At 49.0% G+C, this 20,792-nt stretch overlaps 1 protein-coding gene across 3 annotated transcripts in view; it reads left to right on the top strand.

Annotated features, from left to right (window-relative positions):
- Positions 1 to 20,792, top strand: part of LOC105697843 (ETS-like protein pointed) — an 86,352-nt gene that overhangs the window by 2,726 nt on the left and 62,834 nt on the right. For 2 of the 3 annotated variants that reach the window (XM_012421543.2, XM_012421544.2), the window contains exons 2-3: positions 7,471 to 7,580; positions 16,443 to 16,647. In XM_012421543.2, coding sequence (XP_012276966.1) covers positions 7,476 to 7,580; positions 16,443 to 16,647 — 310 coding nt within the window. In that variant the 5' untranslated portion in view covers positions 7,471 to 7,475. Of the gene's footprint in view, positions 1 to 7,470; positions 7,581 to 12,763; positions 12,817 to 16,442; positions 16,648 to 20,792 lie in introns of those variants that run through there. The other variant, XM_012421545.2, reaches the window with a different exon arrangement.

Genomic DNA, 20,792 nt, shown 5'->3' on the forward strand with positions numbered 1-20,792 from the left:
ATTCCGTCAAAAGAACAAATTTTCTTTTTCCACGTGTAAAAAATTGCTCGGTTTGAGAAAGAAACAATATATCTCGAGCAACCAAATCATGTACCACGTGGCTCGACGTAAGTTCAAGGAATGTCGTATCATCGGCAAAAGATGCGGCGGGGTCCCTCCAATGTTGATAAACTAAACATCATCGCTTATCAATTGCGGTGAAGGAGACACACCCAAAGTATACCGGCGATAAAAGCAGTTGACACGGTCACGTGTAATCGATCGAGGCTGGTCAGAGTTTAGGATAACCCAGTCACGAATTATGATTTGTATCGAATAGTTAATCGATAATCCAAAAGAGAAAGAAAAAAAAAGAAAAAGAAAAAACCCGTCGATGTCTCGTGACCGGAAAAGTGCCCTCGAGGACGAGCCTTGCCGTTTTTCGTCCATCGAGATGCAAAGACGACACTTTACCGTGGCTTTCCGCGCACGCGACATCGACGATCCAGCTGGTAATTAGTAATTATTAATCCGTGCCCTCGGCTCGTCCTCCGGCTAAGCCAACGGGACGTGCCAGGGTACGCGATGGGTCGCCTCGCAATTGTAATAAAAAAAAAAAAAAGAAGGGGCGAGATCTCTCCGTGTCGATGGGCCGGGTGGGTTTTTGTACAGTTTCTCGGATCTCGGTTGGCCGGCATGGCAACGCCGGTCCCGAAGAGAGCCCTCGGTTGCAGCAGCGGAGCAACGTCGCTCGGCTACGGGTCCGAGGCGGCCGAGAAGGAACGCCGGACGGGTCGCCAAAGCAAATCGGCCCAAAAGCCGAGATCGCAAGAGAGGGAGCGCGGGGGAGCGCCGCGGGAGCGAGAGAGACGCGAGCGAGGAAAGGGCCGGGCGGGCCCGGCTTACCCGGTCAACCTGCCACCCGGCACTGAAACACGTTTTCATTTTTCAATCGACCCATTCGTTTCCATTGCCTGCTCGCATTGGCATCTGGACCGGATAAGAGAGATACGGCGGTTCGATCCAATTAGCATGTTACGCGGAGAAAGTTACTTTGTCCTCGGTAATTGTTATTACGTCTCAACGTGGGTTATTGTAAATGCATAAGGGTGGTCGGTCGAGGAACTAGCGACTCTTGACCCCGTTAAATGCTCGTTAGAGGTCCTCGTATTGTTCGGCGGGGAAGGATCAACAATGGGAAGTATTTTGCCATTCGTATCGTAATGGGTTCGACGGAGGGTCCGAGCGTCTTTGATTTTTCCCAGGGGACGCCCCGCTCGAGGGACCTTTTTTTGATTACGGTAGGAAGCGGTTGCCATGGCCAGATGAGCCCGAAACGGGCCTTTGGGAAGGCGGGCGAAGCCAATGAAGAGTTGATCGTGGTTTCTCGATGTGGGTCCACGAGAATAGGGGTGCACCAGATTTCTGACGGGCAACCACTGCCCGCATCCGAGGAGTCTTTCTCGGCTCGAGATATTATGTTGCCTTCGCGAGAGGCCCGAAACAATAGACTCTTCGGGCCCCCGAGGGACCTCTCGCGTTGTTAAGGCCGGATCTTCTTCATCCGCCCTACGGCCCTCGCCATTATTTCGGGGCTGCGCTACTTTTCGACACATTTGTCGCATCGCGTCGTATTTATCATCGACGACGTGCCGGATCCCTCTAAACGATCGCACCTCTTCGCGCAGAAAAAACGCTCGATATCCGTATATTTAAGGCGATACGAGAGTGACGTCAAAGAGGTATCGTTTGTGAAACTTTTCTTCGAACTAGGTGTACCGAATAGTTTCAAATTTTACAACGTGAATAGGGATAGTTGTAAGCAAGATCTCGACACCCATGAAATTTCAATTTCTTTATATGTAACCCGATCGGATATTTTTCAAAATTTGTTATAAAAAATGAAATTTCACGAACGTCGAAAGCTACCTTTAGTCTCCATATTCACATTGTAACGTTTGAAAATATCACGATTGCCCTCCCCCGAGCCACTTTCGTATCGCCTTTAAGGTGAAGTGAAAGACGTCGAGGAACTTGATCGACGTCGATAATGAAGATTTTTCTAAATGCCTACGTTGCCGACGTTCGTTTTTCTATTGACAGCTGTGTCGAATTATATTGGGTATTGTACCGAATGACATACTCCACCTTTCGTTTTCGTACAATAATTATAAAGAAATCGAAGTAAACCTCCCAAAAACCTTTGGATTCGTGCTTTCTGGGGCCATAGATGGCTGCAGAGGGACCCCCTGCGCCATCTGTGATTTCCAGGTCAATTAAATTTTCACTCCGAGACCTCGTATTCCCATCGTTTTAGCATAGAAGCCCATATAACACTTTTTTTGCCCTTATCCCGTTCAAATGCGAGTTTATCGACTACCAGAGTGTTCTAAATTGTCGTTAAATTGCCCCGACCCGTTCGATTCTCATATCAGAGCCTTCGATAATTGTATATCGATCGAAATATGAGAGCTCGACGCCGTTTTGGTTCTGGTCCGGGATAAGTGAAAACATTTTTTCCATAAAATCCAAATTTTGAATGTGTCAAAGCACAATTCTTAGATGATCAGGAGTGATGTGTCAAAGTTTCGGACAGTTTAGTCTAATACCCTTAAGAAAAAGTGTTGTATTCGAATCGACTGATTTAAAGGGGGTTTCACTTCACCTTAACCCCACCCACGATTCCTTACATTCGAGAGATTTCTCGGTAAGTCATTTTAAACGTCACATCGTGATTACCGTCCGTTTATCAAAAACTCGCGGTCGCTGAAAACTTCGTCCAAGTAGGGACACGTCGACGAGGGTTTCGCCCGACGTGATAAACAAAGCATGACCCTTCTTTCCTCGCTGTATAAACCTCGGGCAGGACACTTTCGCGAGCGGACAGACGGGGGCGGAACGAGGGCCGTAAATAGCGCTTCGGGACCCGGTCCCCTGAGTTCCTGGTATCCCGGGCCTCTCCCGAGGGATTTATCGGCGATTTCAGGAGATAGTGGACCCAGGGTCGTCGTGGATCGTGCCGGGCGAGGCTCCCTCGCGGTCGTGAGCTGCGTATCGTTTAGAGGCCCGAGCCGCGGATCCGCCGCGGGGAAGACGGACATTCGGCTACCGGGAGTGCGGCTTCGCGTGAGGCCGTGACTGCAAACGCGGCTGCCACTCCACGTGCTCGGCATGCGAGGTGTTCGACGCGCCGTGCGACCCGTCAGGAGTAGGACAGCCACCAGACGTTATGGCCTAAGCTTCGCCGTATCCCGTCATCTCGGATATCTCTTGGCTCCTGGATCTCGTACGCACGGAGCGTAGGTCGGGGATGGAGGCCGGATCCTCGCAATGGATCTTCGGGAAAGGAACCGTTGATTTACGCGTCTTGGCTGGTGACGGTCCCGGATAACTCCGATTCCGTTCCCTTTCGCGACAGTTCGAAACCAGTGGTTAAGGTGAAGTGAAATCCCCTTCGAGTCAGTCGATTCGAATACATCACTTTTTTTTTTTTAAGGGTATTAGACCCAATTGTCCGAAACTTTGACACGTCACTCCTGATCATCTAAGAATTGTCCTGACACATTCAAAATTTGAATTTTATGGAAAAAATGTTTTCACTTATCCCGGACCAGAACCAAAATGGCGTCGAGCTCTCATATTTCGATCGATATACAATTATCGAAGGCTCTGATATGAGAAACGAAAGGGTCGGGACAATTTTACGACAATTTAGAACACTCTGGTAATCGATAAACTCGCATTTGAACGGGATAAAGGCAAAAAAAGTGTCGTACGCGCTTCTATGCTAAAACGATGGGAATACGAGGTCTCGGAGTGAAAATTTAATTGACCTGGAAATCACAGATGGCGCAGAGGGTCCCTCTGCAGTCAATTAGGGCCCCAGAAAGCATGAATCCAGAGGATTTCTGAAGTTTTACTTCGATTTCTTGATATTTATTGTACGAAAACGACAGGTGTAGTATGCCATTTGGTGCAATATCCAATATAATTCGACCCAGCTGTCGATATAAAAACGAACGTTGGCAACTTAGGCACTTAGAAGAATCTTCTTTATCGACGTCGATCAAGTTCCTCGAGGTGTTTCACTTCACCTTAAGGGGAGGAGAGCGGCTCGGACCTGGGCTTTTTAGGTGGGACACTTTTCGTCGAGACCGGAGACCCGAGGCTGAATTTCAATTGGGGGATTCGTATCTTCCCAAGAACTTGAGATGACGAATCCGACACACCGTTGCGATAAGAAAGATTTGCGCAGGGCTGGGGAAAGGTCCAGTCGTTATTCGGAGGAATCTGGACCAGGGGTTTTCGTTTGCTCTAGGCGCCGCTAAGATACGATTCGAGCTACTCGAAGTTAGCCCGACAGTCGTGGGGGTCAATCGTTTACCTTAAACGTTGCCTCTAGTAACCACATCTGGCGGAACGTACGTGGGCAAATAATTGCCCGGTGGAATTATCGAATGTTTTTTTTACACGGTGGCTTTGTTTAAGTGTTGGATCAGCTGGGCCGAGGACTAGTGGAAAATTTATTTTAAAACCGCCGTGGGATCGCGACGCTTTTCGGCGGAGCCCGAGCTTGCGGTGGCGGGTGGGAAAACTGCGCCAACTTATTCGAGGTCCGGTTCGTTCGGGCTAACCTGCCGATTAAGGTGAAGTGAAACACGTCGAGGAACTTGCTCGACGACGATAAAGAAGATTTTTCTAAATGCCTACGTTGCCGACGTTCGTTTTTATATTCACAGCTGTGTCGAATTATATTCGACATTGTACAAAATGGCATACTCCACCTGTCGTTTTCGTACAATAATTATAAAGAAATCGAAGTAAAACTCCAGAAATCCACTGGATTCATGCTTTCTGGGGTCCTAATTGACTGCAGAGGGACCCCCTGCGCCATCTGTGATTTCCAGGTGAATTAAATTTTCACTACGAGACCTCGTATTCCCATGGTTTTAGCATAGAAGGGCATACAACACTTTTTTTGCCTTTATCCCGTTCAAATGCGAGTTTATCGATTACCAGAGTGTTCTAAATTGTCGTAAAATTGTCCTGACCCTTTCGTTTCTCATATCAGAGCCTTCGATAATTGTATATCGATCGAAATATGAGAGTTCGACGCCATTTTGGTTCTGGTCTGGGCTAAATTAAAAAATTTTTTCCAAAAATCCAAATTTTCAATGTGTCAGGACAATTCTTAGATGATAAGGAGTGATGTGTCAAAGTTTCGGACAGTTTGGTCCAATACCCTTAAAGAAAAGCGTTGTATTCGAATTGACTGATTTGAAAGGGGTTTCACTTCACCTTAACAGTTGTAACGGTAGCGATGCGACCATCGGCAGGAACCACTTGCGTCGGTGTGCTCGGTGCATCCGACGCATACGGACGTCGCGGCGCCCGATCTTTTTCTCACACCCGATGCGCGTATATGCAGGTGTTCAACGGAGACGAGAGCCCCGCGTGTCATGCGCATGCGCGTATGCGTATGGCGTGCCCAAAGCCCTGGCGGTCGCAATGACGGCAGCCTCGAGCACTTTTACCCTCGCCATCTGTCGTTCGGCCTGCCAGGAGTAACCTGATCTTCGTAGTATCCGGAGTAACGTCGAGCCTGCCTTCGATGTCTCCGAATTACAGCCTCCTCGAGGCCTTCCCCGAAATTCGCCGAGTATTTCTTCTTTTCGCTTTAATCCGAGAACGTTATTATACCCCTTCATCTTTGGGAGTTACCCCTAATAGTTCGCGTAAAGTGCTCGAAACTTGTGGGAAATACGGCGCAAACTTGGCGAACCTTTATTGCACTCAATGTACTTTTCAATTACGCGGTATCTCCCCAACTCTTTCGGAATATATCGCTTTGTTGTCTCAAAACCTGACTTCCTGTTGGGGCTCGGGTTACACCTGCGTCCTTCTACCTGCGCGGGGTGTTACCGTGAGAAATGGAGGAACGAGATTAAACGTTAGGATGAAATGATCATCGTGAAAACGATTTTTAATTCATGAAATACGATAATAGACTCTTCGATTCATATTACCCGGAGAAAATCATCTCGTTCGTTCCGAATATTAACGAGTCATATTCTAAACCGTGCATCGGCGTGTTCTTTATGAAACGGTACATGCTCACGGGGTGGATTAGCGAGTCATATTCCGAATCGTGCCCTGGCGTGTGCTCTATGAAACGGGACCGCGTTCACGGTCGATATTAACGAGTCATATTCCGAACGGTGCAGCAGCATGCACGCGGCACATTTCCCAAGAAATAAACAGTCGGTGCGATATTCGTCGAATCGAGCCCCGGCTACGTTCTAGAAGATCTCGTCGTGCCCGGGCGCCTGGAGGTCCGAAAGTTTCAAATAAACGCGCGTGTGAGAATCCTGGCCGAAAGATACCGGGATGTTTACCCCGGTGTCGTGTATACGGCCGGCTGTTTTCCTGGGAACCTCTCTCGAGGGCCTCCGTTCGGCCGGGGCGGTCGAGGCAGTCCAAGAGGCCGAAACGACCGAAGAGGCGAAGCAGCTGATATGGTCGACCACGCCGAACCAGCCGATGGGTTTCTACGTTCCTCGGTGGGAAACTCTACCTACCAGGTCCCGATTTCTTTCCCGGCAAAGCGTCCCGCTCTCGATCTCTTTCCATAGGCTCGAATTCGATCTGACCTTGCGCACACGTGTCGTCGTGTCGACGCACATGTGCGCCAATGTGTATCGTCTTCGCGTCTTTGTCCGTACGAACTCTCCCCAGAGGCTGACGGAGCCGATGGGATTGTCATCGGACCTGTTGCAAGGGCCACATGCCGACCCATTGTGCCGCCACGCATGGTGCACCGTCCGTGGAGAAGGGTTCCCTTTAAATATTCCCCAGACGTTCAGGTACTCTCTTCGAGTAAATGGAAGGTATGCCGAAACAGATGGAGTGCGATGAATTCGAGGGAAAATCGAAGCAAACGTCGGGTCCGAGTCTTCGTAGCGGGCACTCCGCTGATGCGGTTAGACACTTATAAGATGATCAAGGTAGTCGCGACGAGAAATTTGTTAACGCTATCCGCGTGAATCGGTTCACGTCGCGGTGATGGCGTTAGAAAATGTGGCGATTTGCAGCGAAAGATCGAGCGTGGGAGGAGGGATTGCAATGGTCAACGGTACTTTCGGCGACAATGTCGTCCTTGTTAACTGAAATAATGCTTTTCCGAGGAAGCTGACGCAGCGTGAAACCCCGCTACTAAGAAATCTCTGATTTCTCTCAGGTCGTTATTCCGTCGACACTCACTCATTGGATCCAATAGAAACTCCAAACTTCACGTTTATTTAGCGGCTACGTCGAGGCGACCAGCTTGTTTGAGCACTTCGTTGATCTTTTTTACGGTTCGTGGAAGCGTCTTGTTCGGTCGGTACAAACCGACGAGTATCGACGATGTACTCGTTGCGTTTGATGATTAAAAAGTTTCACGTCGGATTCCGACGCTTCGAGCCGATTCTAACGCGTTGTTTGTTATTGCAGCGAAAATGGACATAGAGTCCCTGTACGACTACGGGGAGGAAGACCAGGACTTCTACGAGGAAAGTCCAGGAACTAGAAAAGGATATCCCATCGACCATAGATCAATAAAGGTGAGTCGCGTTTACGTTTCTTATTTACTTTTTCTTTTTTTTTTTTTTTAATTCGGGATTTCCAATACGTAAGTAATTGCGTGAATTACGAGGCAGCTGGTGTCCTGTAAAATATGATATATTTCCTGGACTTCGGAAAGTCATCGTGGTAATATTATTCTTCACAAATAATGGGAAATAATTAGGGAACAGGGAGGGGTACCGGTCTCGTTTGATTTAATTTATAACGTTCACCGCGCAATTAATTTACTGGAGCCAGGTTATTGGAACAACCGTCGCTAGTCGTGACTTTGCTTGTCCGCGACGAATTCAATTATAAAACAGTAGCGAACCTACGCGGGGTAGAGCGCGGCGTCCATCATTGTACAATTGGATAATGCTCAACATACGACTCGCGTCAGGTTTACGGTCGTTCTCAAAGCTAGATCCAACGATAGTCGTGTTTCAATCGGCGACACAATTCACTTGGAGACGATTGATTTCTCCCTTTCCTAGCCCCCGACTGCGCTTCCCGGCTCGGAAAACGGGAGAATCGGAGAAAGAGCCTCAGTTGCTGGCCCTGACTATGGATTGGCATTGCGTGATAAAAGGCACATTGGTTAGACGAGATAGATAGCTGAACGTTGTACCAGCTTAAAGTGTCAATCATCGTACCTTTTATCGTATAAGCTTCACCTCAGGGTCGACCTCCTCCGCGCAGTAATCGGGCGTCTACTCGAAGTAACCGACGCGTCGATGCGTCACGGTGCCAAATGCAATACGGCTTAACAAATGCACACGAATTCGAATAGCGTTCAATCGTCGTCGTGCTATACTTAGAAAATGAACGATGGTATCAATCGACGCGAGCACAGGATTCTCAGGAATCGACGTAAGCTCGAAGCCTTCGTGCATCGGCACGGCTCTTGGGAAGTCGAGCGCGATTTCGCGATCGCCGGATCGGCCGATTCGGGGCAACGGGAACGGTTGCGACAGTATTGGATCGAGCGAATGATCGTGGGCACGACCAGTTTTCTCGGGGTTTCCGTGAATGGAGCTCGACCGAGTGGAGTAGCGGGGCCGGCGACCGTGTCGAGTCGAGTCGAGTCAAACGGAGTCGGAGCCGAGCAGTTTCATAGAGCCCGTGTCACGACTCCGCGAGCCAGGTGAATCGTCCTCGATCGTGGGTTCATGAATGAACGACGAGCCCCGGCGCTCTTCCCACTCCTTTTTCTCGGCTTTCCTCCCGCGGCCTTTCCCTTCCCTCCGTTTGGGTCCAGTCCGCGAGTGCCGCGAGCTCGGATGCTGCGTCTGGCAACCGCTCTTGGTATCCAGTCCCCCATCCCCGAGGGATGCCGCTTGGAAGGGGATAATAATTAGGAAAAATTGCGCCTCGCTTTCCCGGGCGCCGCCTAAGATACGAGGTCTAGACCGGCGATAGGTACATCCCTGGGAAGTTTCCGAAGTCCCGTCTAGCGGATACATTTAGTGGAGGCTCGCGTCTATGGGGCAGGGAAGTATCACTCGACAGCCCGAGCGGCGTGGACGCGAAAGGAGTGCACGAGGCGTTTCCAGGGAAGCGCCGAGCGCGTGATTTTTTTCCCGACCCACCCTTCGAGCTCTATTGGAAAGAAGATGGGGACTTCTGTACCGGGAAGATGTTAAAGCGGCAACGGCTTGACCGTATTTAGCTCGGCCGGGGCAGGCCGAGGTTTTCGCTACTAGAGCGAAGAACGCGAGGCAAACGCAACGCGGGTCTCTCTCCGGTATCGTGCGGGAAGGGATGCTATTTCTGGAGGCATAAGTTTCCCTTCCTCCTCCCCCGAGCTGACTTCCTCCCGCTTGGACTTTCTACGTCCCGTTCGTCATAACTGGACCCCTGTGCAGCGGGAGCCTCGCGTAAGAACCCTCCGCTGCATTCCGCTCCTTATCACCGGCCCCCTATCTCTCGCGGCCGCCGACTCGCGATCGAGCGCTTCATTCAAATCGATCGACCGGCGTGGCCGGCTCTCGGCTTCTTCCCTAACCTTGGATTTTTTATCGCGGGATTTAGCACTTCAGGGTATCGATTACGGGCATTCTTTCTCCTCCTTTCGTCCCGCGTCGCCGGATTTTGCGAGCGTTCGATATAGAAATGCGAGATGCCGAGTCGCTCCTCGCCTTAGGCGTAAATCGTTCCGAGGAAAAGGACTGTTTGCAGCTTTTTTATCTCCAGCGGTTTAAAGGATTCGTTGACAATAGATTCGGTATCCGTAGTTGTAGGTATATCCACTGGAAGGATAGTCTCCTTCAATCCTTCGGGTAGCTTTCGGATGGTAATTCATCATGTTCCCCGCAAACACGGGATGAATCTTATTTACCTAGAGAGCGGAAGTAAATTCGATCGAGTTTCCGGAGCAGTCAGTAAATAGCATTTCTCGAACTCGACGACGTTCCGAGGCCCTTAGTCGGGAAATCGAATCAGTCGGGTTACCCTGGGAGAACGCCGACTCGATGGAACGATTTACCTTGTGTTTCGAGGGGAGCGTAGGAGAGCTCCGAGTAACGGAGAGGAGAAAAGGAAGAAAAAAAAGAGGAAGGAAAAAAACCGCGCCAAGTCGATATTTCCAGGTGGGTCGAATTAGTAGCGGACCCTGCGGTCTTTAATGAAGGGTTGTCAGGAGCAATTAGCGAGTGAAAAGGATGCATCCGCGTTTCAGCGATCGATGCTTCCTTTGGTTTTGGGCGTGGTTGCATCCGCTTACTTTGGGGTCGAATCCAAGTCGAGTTTAATCGCGGCGCGAGTCTTTACGGACAGAAGCTTACCCTGTGGAATAGTAATCGAGGAACAAGAGAGGACACGGGGAGCCAATGTCGAAGGAATGGACAATGACGATAGAGAAGACGGTTACAAACAGCTGGTAGTGGCCAAGAGACCCAATCAATTAGAGGGGAACACGTGATCCCTTATCACTCCTCTTCGCTTTCAATCGCTCTCCTTGTTTAATTGATATTATTCCATCGAAGGGGTATTGCAACCGACCTCGTTGAACGCAGGACGAGAACTAAATAAAAAAACCTGCACGTAATTACTTTAGAGTCGCGATAAGTCTAATTACTGTAAGCGCGAAGTCGCGGTCATTGTTTCGCTCGGTCGATACCGTAATTGGAAGAGCCATCTCGAGCGGAGTCAATATCTCGGGGAAAGTCAACGTCAGAATTGAGCTAGACCGATCACCGCCCACGTTATGCTGCCGATAAGATATGCGAACGACATCGCTCAATGAGTTTTACAGGGTAACGATACCATTCCGAATCTCCCGTTGTCCTTGTCCGCTTTATCGAAGCGCGATAGATTCCTTCTCGGAGCCGCGTGTTCCCGCGAACGGGTCTCTGATTCGGAAATGGCGATACGTTCGTTCCTATGTAAACGAGAAAAATCAGACGTACGGAGAACCAGGACTTTATCTATTCGTTTTGTCGCCGAAGACATCCCCTCTCTGGGTCAGGTCGGACCATTTTGGCTGGAACAATTTATTCGGTCGAATTAATAATTTATTACCCCTCGGCTCGGTAAACGCAAGCCATGCTCGATTTGCATTTCGCAACGATTATTTGCGAGATTCCGAATCTCCACCGTACTTCGTTCTTGCAACCGGTCGTTTACAAGTGTCGCGCGAACTCGAGATTCGAATTACTCGATTACGCGAGTGCAGATGGCTCACACGTTCGATCGGAGACACGGCCGGTCGGGTACGCGTTCATTTGCACACGCCGAAGTGCTTACGAGTCGTGCACATGCAAATGACGGCGCATACGGGATATCGTTCACATGTCCGCGGCCGCTTACAAACATGTACGACGGTGTACAGGATAGAGGCAACGCACCGACGATGCGTTAGAGGTATTCCTTCACGTGTTCACGTTCAGGACGCGTTGTAGCCCATGTCCGATATAGCTAAATTGTTATGGCGTGCCCCAAAGCCTATGGCGTTACGTCGGCTTTTCATAGGGTACGCTTTATCCCAATGCGTTATTATTATCGCGTCGATCGGGCGTTGAACGTGTACACGATCCCTCTCTCGTGCACGACCGACGATTAGGCGTGCACGCGATTCACCCGAGTGATCGACCGTGTACACGATTAGGTCAGCCAGAAGTGTACGATTGCACGTGTGCGTTGTTTAAATGGAAGATCGGTCCCCAGAGATGCCGTATGCTTTTCTCGGAGGGCGAGAAATTGGGCATCAAAGGGTGTACGTGGAGAGACGTTGAACAGGAACCAGAAGGTTGCTTCGCTAACTTTACGTTATTTTGGATAATGGTCAGCGGTAGATGACACGGACTCTGGGACTTTTCTCATTTGGAGTATATAATTAAAGAAGCGAGTCCGATCAAAGGGTGTATCCAAGGGGGTGTTATCGATTCAGGTGAGCGAAAAGTTGGACCTCGACGAGGATGTACAAAGAGGTTAAAAAAAGGCAACGTGGTTGTTTCATCGTTATTTTCATTACTTTGGAGGATTGTTAGCGGAGGAAGGCAGGGACTTATATCTTCTTGGTTTAATGCTATGTATAAAATACGTAGTTGAAGAAGCGAGTCCCAGCATGGTAGTACGCGAAGAATGACGTCTCGTGGGTGTATGCCAGCGAAGGGATCGAGAAGTAAGCGAGGGATAAATCTTTATTTTGAATTATCTCACAGTCGGAACGGTAGAAAAGCGACGCCTAAGGTGCATTCCGCTTATTGGGCGAGCACGAAAGCATGATATAATACAATAATAGTCGGCACCCGGTCGATTTGGCGAAGCCCCCGCTACTGCGTTGCCGTGGCCTTCCACTATATTTAGATGCGACATCTAGGCACGACACACGGTTAAACGCCTTTCAATCGTTTCTCTATCACTGCACGTTATTCGTGATAGCATCGACCCACTTCTGGAGGAGCTTCCTCGTGTAAACCGGCCGTTCCCCGTGATATTTCCCAAGAAACAGGGGGCATGGGGATCTAAGTTATATTATCCGACACTTTGAACTTCCACGTGGTCGCTCGATTTCACATCTCGCGTTCGTCCGACGGCCGAGGGAAACGCGGGGTGAGCTTCCGTCAAAGTGACGTTCAATGCTGTCGAAAATAAACGTATATTATTTTATCTCCTAACAGCCCGAGGCGGGGCTCTGGGATCGGCTTTACTTTCCGAAGAGCGGATCGCTTCTCGCGAAGCGATTTTCCGTCCGCGCATAAACTGACACGGGCCTCCGTCGTATGAGAAAGACTGGTAAGAATAAAATTGAATAAGATTACACGGCAGGGCTTTGTTGAGAAAATCGCGTTCGCGTCGCAGCAGGTACCGCGCGCGTATTCGTAATTGGCACGCCCATCATGGGAATGAAATTACGCACCCGAAGTAATAAGCGAAAGACATGCGAGTTATTTTCCTTGATAAGTGCGGTAACAGGGGAGAGATGTAATTTCTGATCGGGGCAAATTGGCGCGTCGGTACAGGGCTAGCTACAAATTTTTCTACTTACGCGGCGGAATAATCGCTGGATCAGCTGCAGATTTGTCGCGATAACGGTGTTGCCTCACGTAATAAGTCGGTGAACCTAGACGGTAAATTTGTTCGGTCAGCTCGACCAAACAGTTTACGAATTATTCAGCAGCGAGTATGCAGTTTTTTGTTCGTTTGGCGAGGTAATGGAAATTCGCACCGATGGCGAGTTATCTCGTTCAATCAAACTAGTTCATTTCTTCGTTGTACAGCTGGGATGAACATGCGTCGTTGTAACAATTTCGGTTGGTACTGGTCGGTACGTCACAAAGTCGGTCCCCGACAGTAAATTTTCCCTTTTTCACGGGTGAAGCCACCGCGCTGCGTGTAGGTGTAATATATTGCTGTTACGCCGATATTAAGACGCAGTCGTTGTCACAGATAACACCGTACACACGGTAAAATCTGCAGATCGGCTTTCACGTGCGGCTCGAATATCATAGTGGCAGTTAATGTACAGGGTGGGATTGAAATAGGAACGCGCCTTAACGGCTTCTCAGCTGTGGATGTTAAATGAATTTATTGATAACGTTATACGATAACGCAACACAATTTGCAAGTGAAATTGCGCTGAAAACATCTCTACTCCGTTTTTCTTGGAACCTCGCCGCAAAGCTTTGTGAATAAATTGTAGCCTTATCTAGAGTATATGCAGAGTATCACAACTTACTGCGTTATCGCGATAACCGAGAAGACTTACTTGGCGAATTCTGCGCTCGAATTTACGTCGCGTCCGCACGCAAAGCGTACGCGAAAAGCGCGCACGGAATCCTTGCCGCGACGAAGTCACGAACGGAGGACTCGGTCCGTCAATTAAGCTGCACTTAACGCCAAGCGCACCAATACGCGTTAAACGTACGATTAGTTAATCGGAGTTTCAACATGCATCGATGTTATTGACCCATAAAACTATCCGTGTATAAGTAGCCTTCCATCTCGCGTGCCTATTATCAGCCCACAAAGCTCCTCTCGGGAGCTCCCCCCCTTTCCGTTTGCTTAACAACGATGCCGAGAGGTTATCCTAAGTATCGGTACATTTGCAAAGAGACTCGGGGGTGACGTCTATCGCTGGACTTCGCAAAGTTTCCCCAGCTGGTTTCTTTGTACAGAAATCCAATGTCTCCCTTCTCGACCCCCTACTCTCGCGACGAAAATGCCTCACAATTCTTGGTACCTTATCATCCAGATATGATTTCAATATACCTACATTCCCTTCGCGATGCAATTACGAATGAGCCTAAAACGTACAAAAGGTTCCTCAAAATAAGACGTCACGATACTTCGCAAACTGCATACTCATCTACGAGATCCTGCAATCGGAGGTTGCACAAGCAGGACACGTTGTGGGTTACATCTACCCCCACGTAAGGGGGCCGATCCTCAAGGATGACGGCGTCGCGTGGTCGTACCCCTCGGCGTTGCTCGGCGTCGTTCGGAGTGTCGCTTCGCGCCGCACCGCGCCGCGCTGCGTCGGTGTTGCGTCACTCCGTTAGAACGCAGCGTTTCATTCGGTCTTGCGCCGGCCCGAAGGTCAAGCGGTCGCCCCCGCTTCTCCGCTTTCTACTATCCCTTGAGGTGCCCTCCCCCCCGTCTCCGCCGCGATGCCCATCCTGCTCCGCCTTTCATTTTTCGTTCCTCTTTGTCGCCCCCTCTCGACGCTCCGTCTCGCTCGGCCGCTCGCTCCCTTCTGATCGCGCTCTCTCCGTCGCCGCGCTCCCCCCTCCCCACCCGCCCGGCCGCCGCGTGGTGGCCATTCATCTCTCTCTTCCCCCTCCACTGCTCCCACTCCCCCTCCCGGAGCTCTTCATTCGGTCGTACCCCCCGGCGCCCGCGCGCCCCAATGCCCCGCCAGCGAGCGGCGAGGCAGGTTCATTCATAGAGACGTATAGTACTGGACCGCGTTCCCCCGTAAACTTCCGTACTTGTCGCGTGGAGCTCCTCGCGACCGGGAGTACAGAACCCACCGACGGGAGAGTTCCCTCTTTCTTTCCGCAACGTCCGACCGACGGGCTTATTACATTTTCTCGACCCCTTCCCTCGCTCTTTTCTTATTCTCGAGCCGGATAGAGCCGGCTTGAACTTTTGCTCCGGCAAGCTCTAACCTTTTCCCCCGGGAGAAACACGGGGATATTTTTCCTCGCAGGGCCACTTAAAAAATTCGCGTTTCCCGGTAGGTGATTTCAATCCGAGCTCTGGACTTATCTCGGGGAATATTTCTCAAAGCCAGACGTCAAAGGCCACCGTGAGGCTGAGCTCCCGGTCTTCTATGGTTTCATTCATGGTTTCGTCGAAAAAAGGCCGAGCGTGGCTTCCCCTTCTGCGCCCGTGACGCTCCCTTCCCCTTTCCTTTTCCTTCCCTCGCTTTTCTCGTCCTCGTCGCTCCGGAACGTACGAATGGCAGCCTCCTTCGCCTCCTCGTCGCTCGACGGTCGTCATTAACTTGCCGGCCGCCCGATCGGCACCCCGAGGAGGAGAATTATTTATCTCGTATAAGTATGTAGACCCGAGGCATTAATAATGAATAGCGCTCCTTTCGGGGGGGGAGGGATAATTGTAAATATTAAATAATGGGCCCACGGGCCCCGAGTCTAAGCGGCCTAAGTCGGCTCGTCCCGAATCTACGCACCCGGGGTTACGAAAGATCACGTGACCGCGATGCGACTTCGCAAGCGATATTATACGTATTCCCAACCGTGTTTGCAATCGCGGGCGCAAGTTTCGACGATTACTTCACGTGCCATGCGAATCGCAAGATATTAGAATACTAGGCTATCAGCCACCTCGGTTTCGAAACGTCGAGGCTCGTTTAGAACGTCTCGGGGAGGGATCCCGAGGAGGTGCATGTATAAATCCGAAATTACCGGCAAAGGTTCGACTCCTGACATCGAGGCTAGGTGTCCTCTCGCTTGAGAAGAAAAATATATACATATGTATTGCAGCTCCAGGCACGCGTACGTCTGTTCAATCCCATTAACGAGGTGCGACAGACTGTATTTGCACAGCTGCAGTCCCAGGGTTCACTTAAGGCATGCCAGTGACCGGTTTAACCACAAGATGCGGCTGGATTGGCTAAAATTAATTCCGATATCTCGTCGTGTGTTCTTTTCGTAATCGGGCCAAATCCGCCGTCACGGCAGAGCCGAAAATCACGGGCGGAGATAGACATCGCGAGAGGACGCGAGGAACGTCCGATCGGTCCGTCACCCTCGGCCGGTTATTGTTCTTTGCCATCGAGAGTCAAAGCCATTCATACGTTACTTGTCCATTTGACCGTTCCCTCGATTATTTCGGCCTTTGTCGGGCCCCTCGGTGGCCCTTTTGTGACTCGAGGCTGATTTCTTGGATGGTTTCAGCGCGACCCACGGAACGCAAGCGGTATCCTGGGATGCGGCAGCATCAGCGGCGGCGGCGTCATGATGATGATGGCGAAGTACATGAAGCAGGAGCTCGCTTCCGACGCTGAAGAGGAGGGCCTGGTGCCAGTTTTGCCCGGTCGCTTCACTTCCATGCGCAAAGTGCCGTCCCTGTCGGACCTTTCGGATCCGGAAAACTCCCTCGGTGAGTTTTGCTCCATTTTCACTCCTATGGACGATTTAAGCCCCCCATTGGCCAAACCGATTTAACGCCACGAAACGAAACGTAGAGGAAATTTGAAGGAAAAAATTGAATGGATCGGTACCGATCGAGTGCTTTAATAATTGAAATTAAAAACATTCCGAAAGTGGCGTTAAACAACTTGCCCTGTGAACGGCTCATTTCATACCTCACCGTAGAGATCGAATATAAAATTATTGATAAGGAACGGTCAATGGAGATCTCCCTTAAATGGGGGGATGATTTATTTCAAGACCCTCTGGCGTCTTACAAAAATTCACCTGGAGATTGCCATCGCGGATGGTAATTTATCCCCTCTAGTGACAGTACTTCTACGTATGAGAAAGCCGAGCCAATTGAACCTGTGTATCTTGACGTCGTTTGTTATTGACGTCATTTTATAGTATCCTACGCAAGGCGAGTCGCCAAACATTTGTTCGCTTCAATTGAAATATTAATTTTGTCTCTTCACAAGGAGATTAGAGTGTTTTGATGCTTCAAGCGGAAAGTTTTTTTTTGTCTTTTTTTTTTTAAGACGACGTAGGGTAACGTATCAATATACTTTAGAAGTGATTGCGATCGAAGCGTACGAGAGAGAATGTACGTTAAAGGGGGGGGGGGGGGAGGAGATCTAGACGGGAGTTTCGATTCGCGTAGTCGATTCATGCTTTGGATTTCGAAGATTCCGATTTAAAACACGGTGCACGTCCTTCATTCGCGCACGTGCCTCAAATATTCGCGGAATACTTATCGGTACAGTCTACTGGTAATTGAATTCTTCCACACACTTGGACTGGCAACTACGCAAAGTGTAAGTTATGAATACAAGGCCCGCGCATTGTTTTCTCGATTTGACTGTGATGATAAAACTTCAAATAATTAATTCACGTACGGCTTTCCCATGCGAAGGAGATGCAGGATGCCGTGATATTTTTATCTTTTTTTTTTTTCTTCTTCCCGTGAACCATGTTTAAATCTTGCATACGACGTGATTTATTTTTTCTCCATCGTTGCTATATTTACTCAACTCACTCCCACATGTGCGAGTGCACGATGCACAAACACGGTCGAACGGCGCCCCTGACCTGTACCTTTGCAACTCCCCTAAGGAGTTTACGGTGATACGGTATTTATTGAAAGGTTACCTGTACGACCCACGTTGCCCTCGATGCGTGACGTGCCAACGCATTGCGTTCGATCCTGCGATGCGAAAGGTTAAGCGTGCGAAGACCCTCGTCAGGAGGTTCGTCGGGTACGCACGGTTCATTGAAAAAAGTCATCATAGTAGTCCGCTTTTTCTTTAAAAAATTATCAAGCTGGCGCTTTCTACCGTACGCACGAGAAACATTTTTTGAGCTTTCTTTTTTTTACATAAAAAAAAACTTGAAAAATCCTCTGCATCGTGCAGATATGTAAGAATATTTTTTAAGAGGAACTTCTTTTGCCACGGTAGTGCGAGTTCAATGCTTGGAAATTGGAATGAAACGAAAAAGTGAAACATCTCAGAGGGGGGGCGTTAGCGTCTCCTCACTTCCGATAATCACTGGAGCGAGACTAGCGTGTTTCTTCTTTTCGTTTCCTTCTCAGTTCGTCTCGCTCTACACCCTCCCCGGGAGAAGTTTTTTTATTTGGTGCCTAAATTTGTAGGGGAAATTGAAAAGCGTACACCTGATGGGGTTTCTACGGCTAACTCATGGAGACGTTCTCTCCGGTTCCGAGAAACACCTTTGAGAGGGATATAGTGGAAATACGAAACATTGGGCGACTCGACTCCACCGGTGTATGTCTCACGAGGTCGTAAGGAAACACGAGAGTGGTCGCCACGTACGAAGTAGGTGGCGATACCATTCGCGTCCGAAGAATCCCGGAATCAGCTCTTTCGCTTCTCGAAATACGATCGGGTCAGACTTTAATTTCTCCAGTTGTACGGCATGATATTCCGTAAAGACGGCCGCGCTTCGGCCGGTGTTGGCATAATACGAGAGCGCCGAGTAAGCATATATATAATGCTCGTGCATAAGTTGTCAGGACGGTTTGCACGGTTTGTAGGTGCAAGCCGGCAACTAGATCTTGAACCTTGACGATTCCGTGAGGTATTCGACGCCCCGACTCTGCGACTTCGTGAGACCGGCAAATGAATTCTCCGGATGATCCCCTTGAATTAAATGCATCGCGAGAGAGAATGGTTTAATTTTTAAGTAGGAGCAATTAAGTGACGAAAGCATTTCGGAGTATACTTCCGGTAATATATTCCTAGATATATTTTATTTATATGAAACGAAGTTCAAAAATTCATCTATTTCCGTGTACATTTTTTGTTGTTGTTATATAAACAATGTATTTTGATATATATTTTTTTTTTCTCGTGGGTACGAGCGGCACAGATGTAATAGGTATATTGAAATACAGGCTTATGGAAATCTGTGCGGTAATAAAACTGTTAGAGATTAGGACACTTAAAAGTTCAAGCTTTAAACCATTCGAGGAAACAGCGAGAGACAGTTTCTTCGGAAGAAGATGGAAAACGCATTGTACCCGTTGGCGAAAGGGGGAAACGCGCTGGAGCGAGGTTTCGACGTTCTCGTTTTCGTCGCAGTTTAGCGAGCGCGATCAAAATACAGCGAGAATTTACGAATTGGATAATCAGCAGCATCCTCATTAAGGTCCCCCACTGGACGCCCCCGCCTTCCATTCCCCCCTTATGACACACGTGCACGCGTGAACAAACGGACCTACGAATGTCCACCTCTTGGACAACCGAGCGTGACGAGCGCACGAGCGCAGCGAGCGCAGGGAGCGCACCAGCGCAATGTACGTACCGAGTGCACCGAGTGCATACCGTGTATCGAATGTACCGAGTGCACCAAGTGCACGGAAGACACGAGTATTACGGATCGATGATCTGTGCACCTACGCTGTCAAAGATATCCGTTCAAAAAATGAAATACATATAATCGAAATTTTTTCAAAACACTACGTTTAGAAATTTGTATATAACCGTGTTCGGAATTTTGATACACAAATGTATACGAATTTGAAAGGGCTTGTGTACTAAATTCGGAAACTTTTTTATACTAACTTTCGATCACGCACGGATATCCAATTACATGTATTTTGAAAAAAAAATCATGTAGTAAATTTCTTAATATTGGTCCTGATTTATTTTTTCATCTATTGGTTTAGTTGAAAATTAGGTATACTTTTGGGCGGATTTTTACGCGGAAACGGTGTTTTTCGATTTGTGGTATATGTTTGTCTGGTTTTCATTTCTAATACCGCTGTTTCTGGTATCAATATACATTTGCGTTCCAAAGTGTCCGAAATATCGAAACGTTTTTAACAGTGTAAGAGCGCGTCGCACGCAGTTGCATGTGCATCCGCCACGAGTGCACCCCGGCCCACTCGCAATTAGAATGCCTCACTCGTCCGTGCCCTCTGTCACGCCGATTCGCCGATTTGTCCGATTTCCCTGCAATTATGTCCGTTCAAGGCAGCCAGAGAGCCATGATAGATCGTCGTTCCTTCGGTATTTCGTGCCTCTTCCTCGCAATTCCGGAAGCTTCATCAATTAGTTTCCCTTTCACTTTCACCGAAAATGTTTATTATTTACAAGAAAGGGGACAAGAGGGTCGATCGTCTTTAGTCATTTATGACGTGACATTGGTATCTCATTTATCAGTCGATAGGTTCGATTGGTCCCATCGTCTAGCTTCTCCGCAACAATCGGCAGCGGTATTGTCATGCGATTCCTCGACGTGCTTCTGATGACGGTTAGGTGCGACATGTTATATGTAAATGTCCATTGTCCCTGCGACATTGACGCAAGAAATTTGTTTCTCCTGAGCTTCCTTCGTCAGAGGTAAGACCGAGGAAAGTTGACCGCAGCTCGTAACTGCAGATTACGGGGGTTTGTCCAACGATAATGGGTTTGATATCAAGACATTCGTCTCGTGGAATCGCAATTCATTGAACATCCTTGAATCTCATTGACATATTCTGCGGTTAGGCCACGTTGAATATTTTAAACCGAATTAATGAAATTAATCAGGATGAGATTCGACGTCATTCGGGCAGATCGACGTTCTCTCGGATCGGAGGCTCTGAATGTT

This window comes from Orussus abietinus, unplaced genomic scaffold (genome assembly GCF_000612105.2).
Source record: "Orussus abietinus isolate OABI.00-Male unplaced genomic scaffold, Oabi_2.0 scaffold130, whole genome shotgun sequence".
In the NCBI taxonomy this organism is placed as follows: Eukaryota; Metazoa; Arthropoda; class Insecta; order Hymenoptera; family Orussidae; genus Orussus; species Orussus abietinus.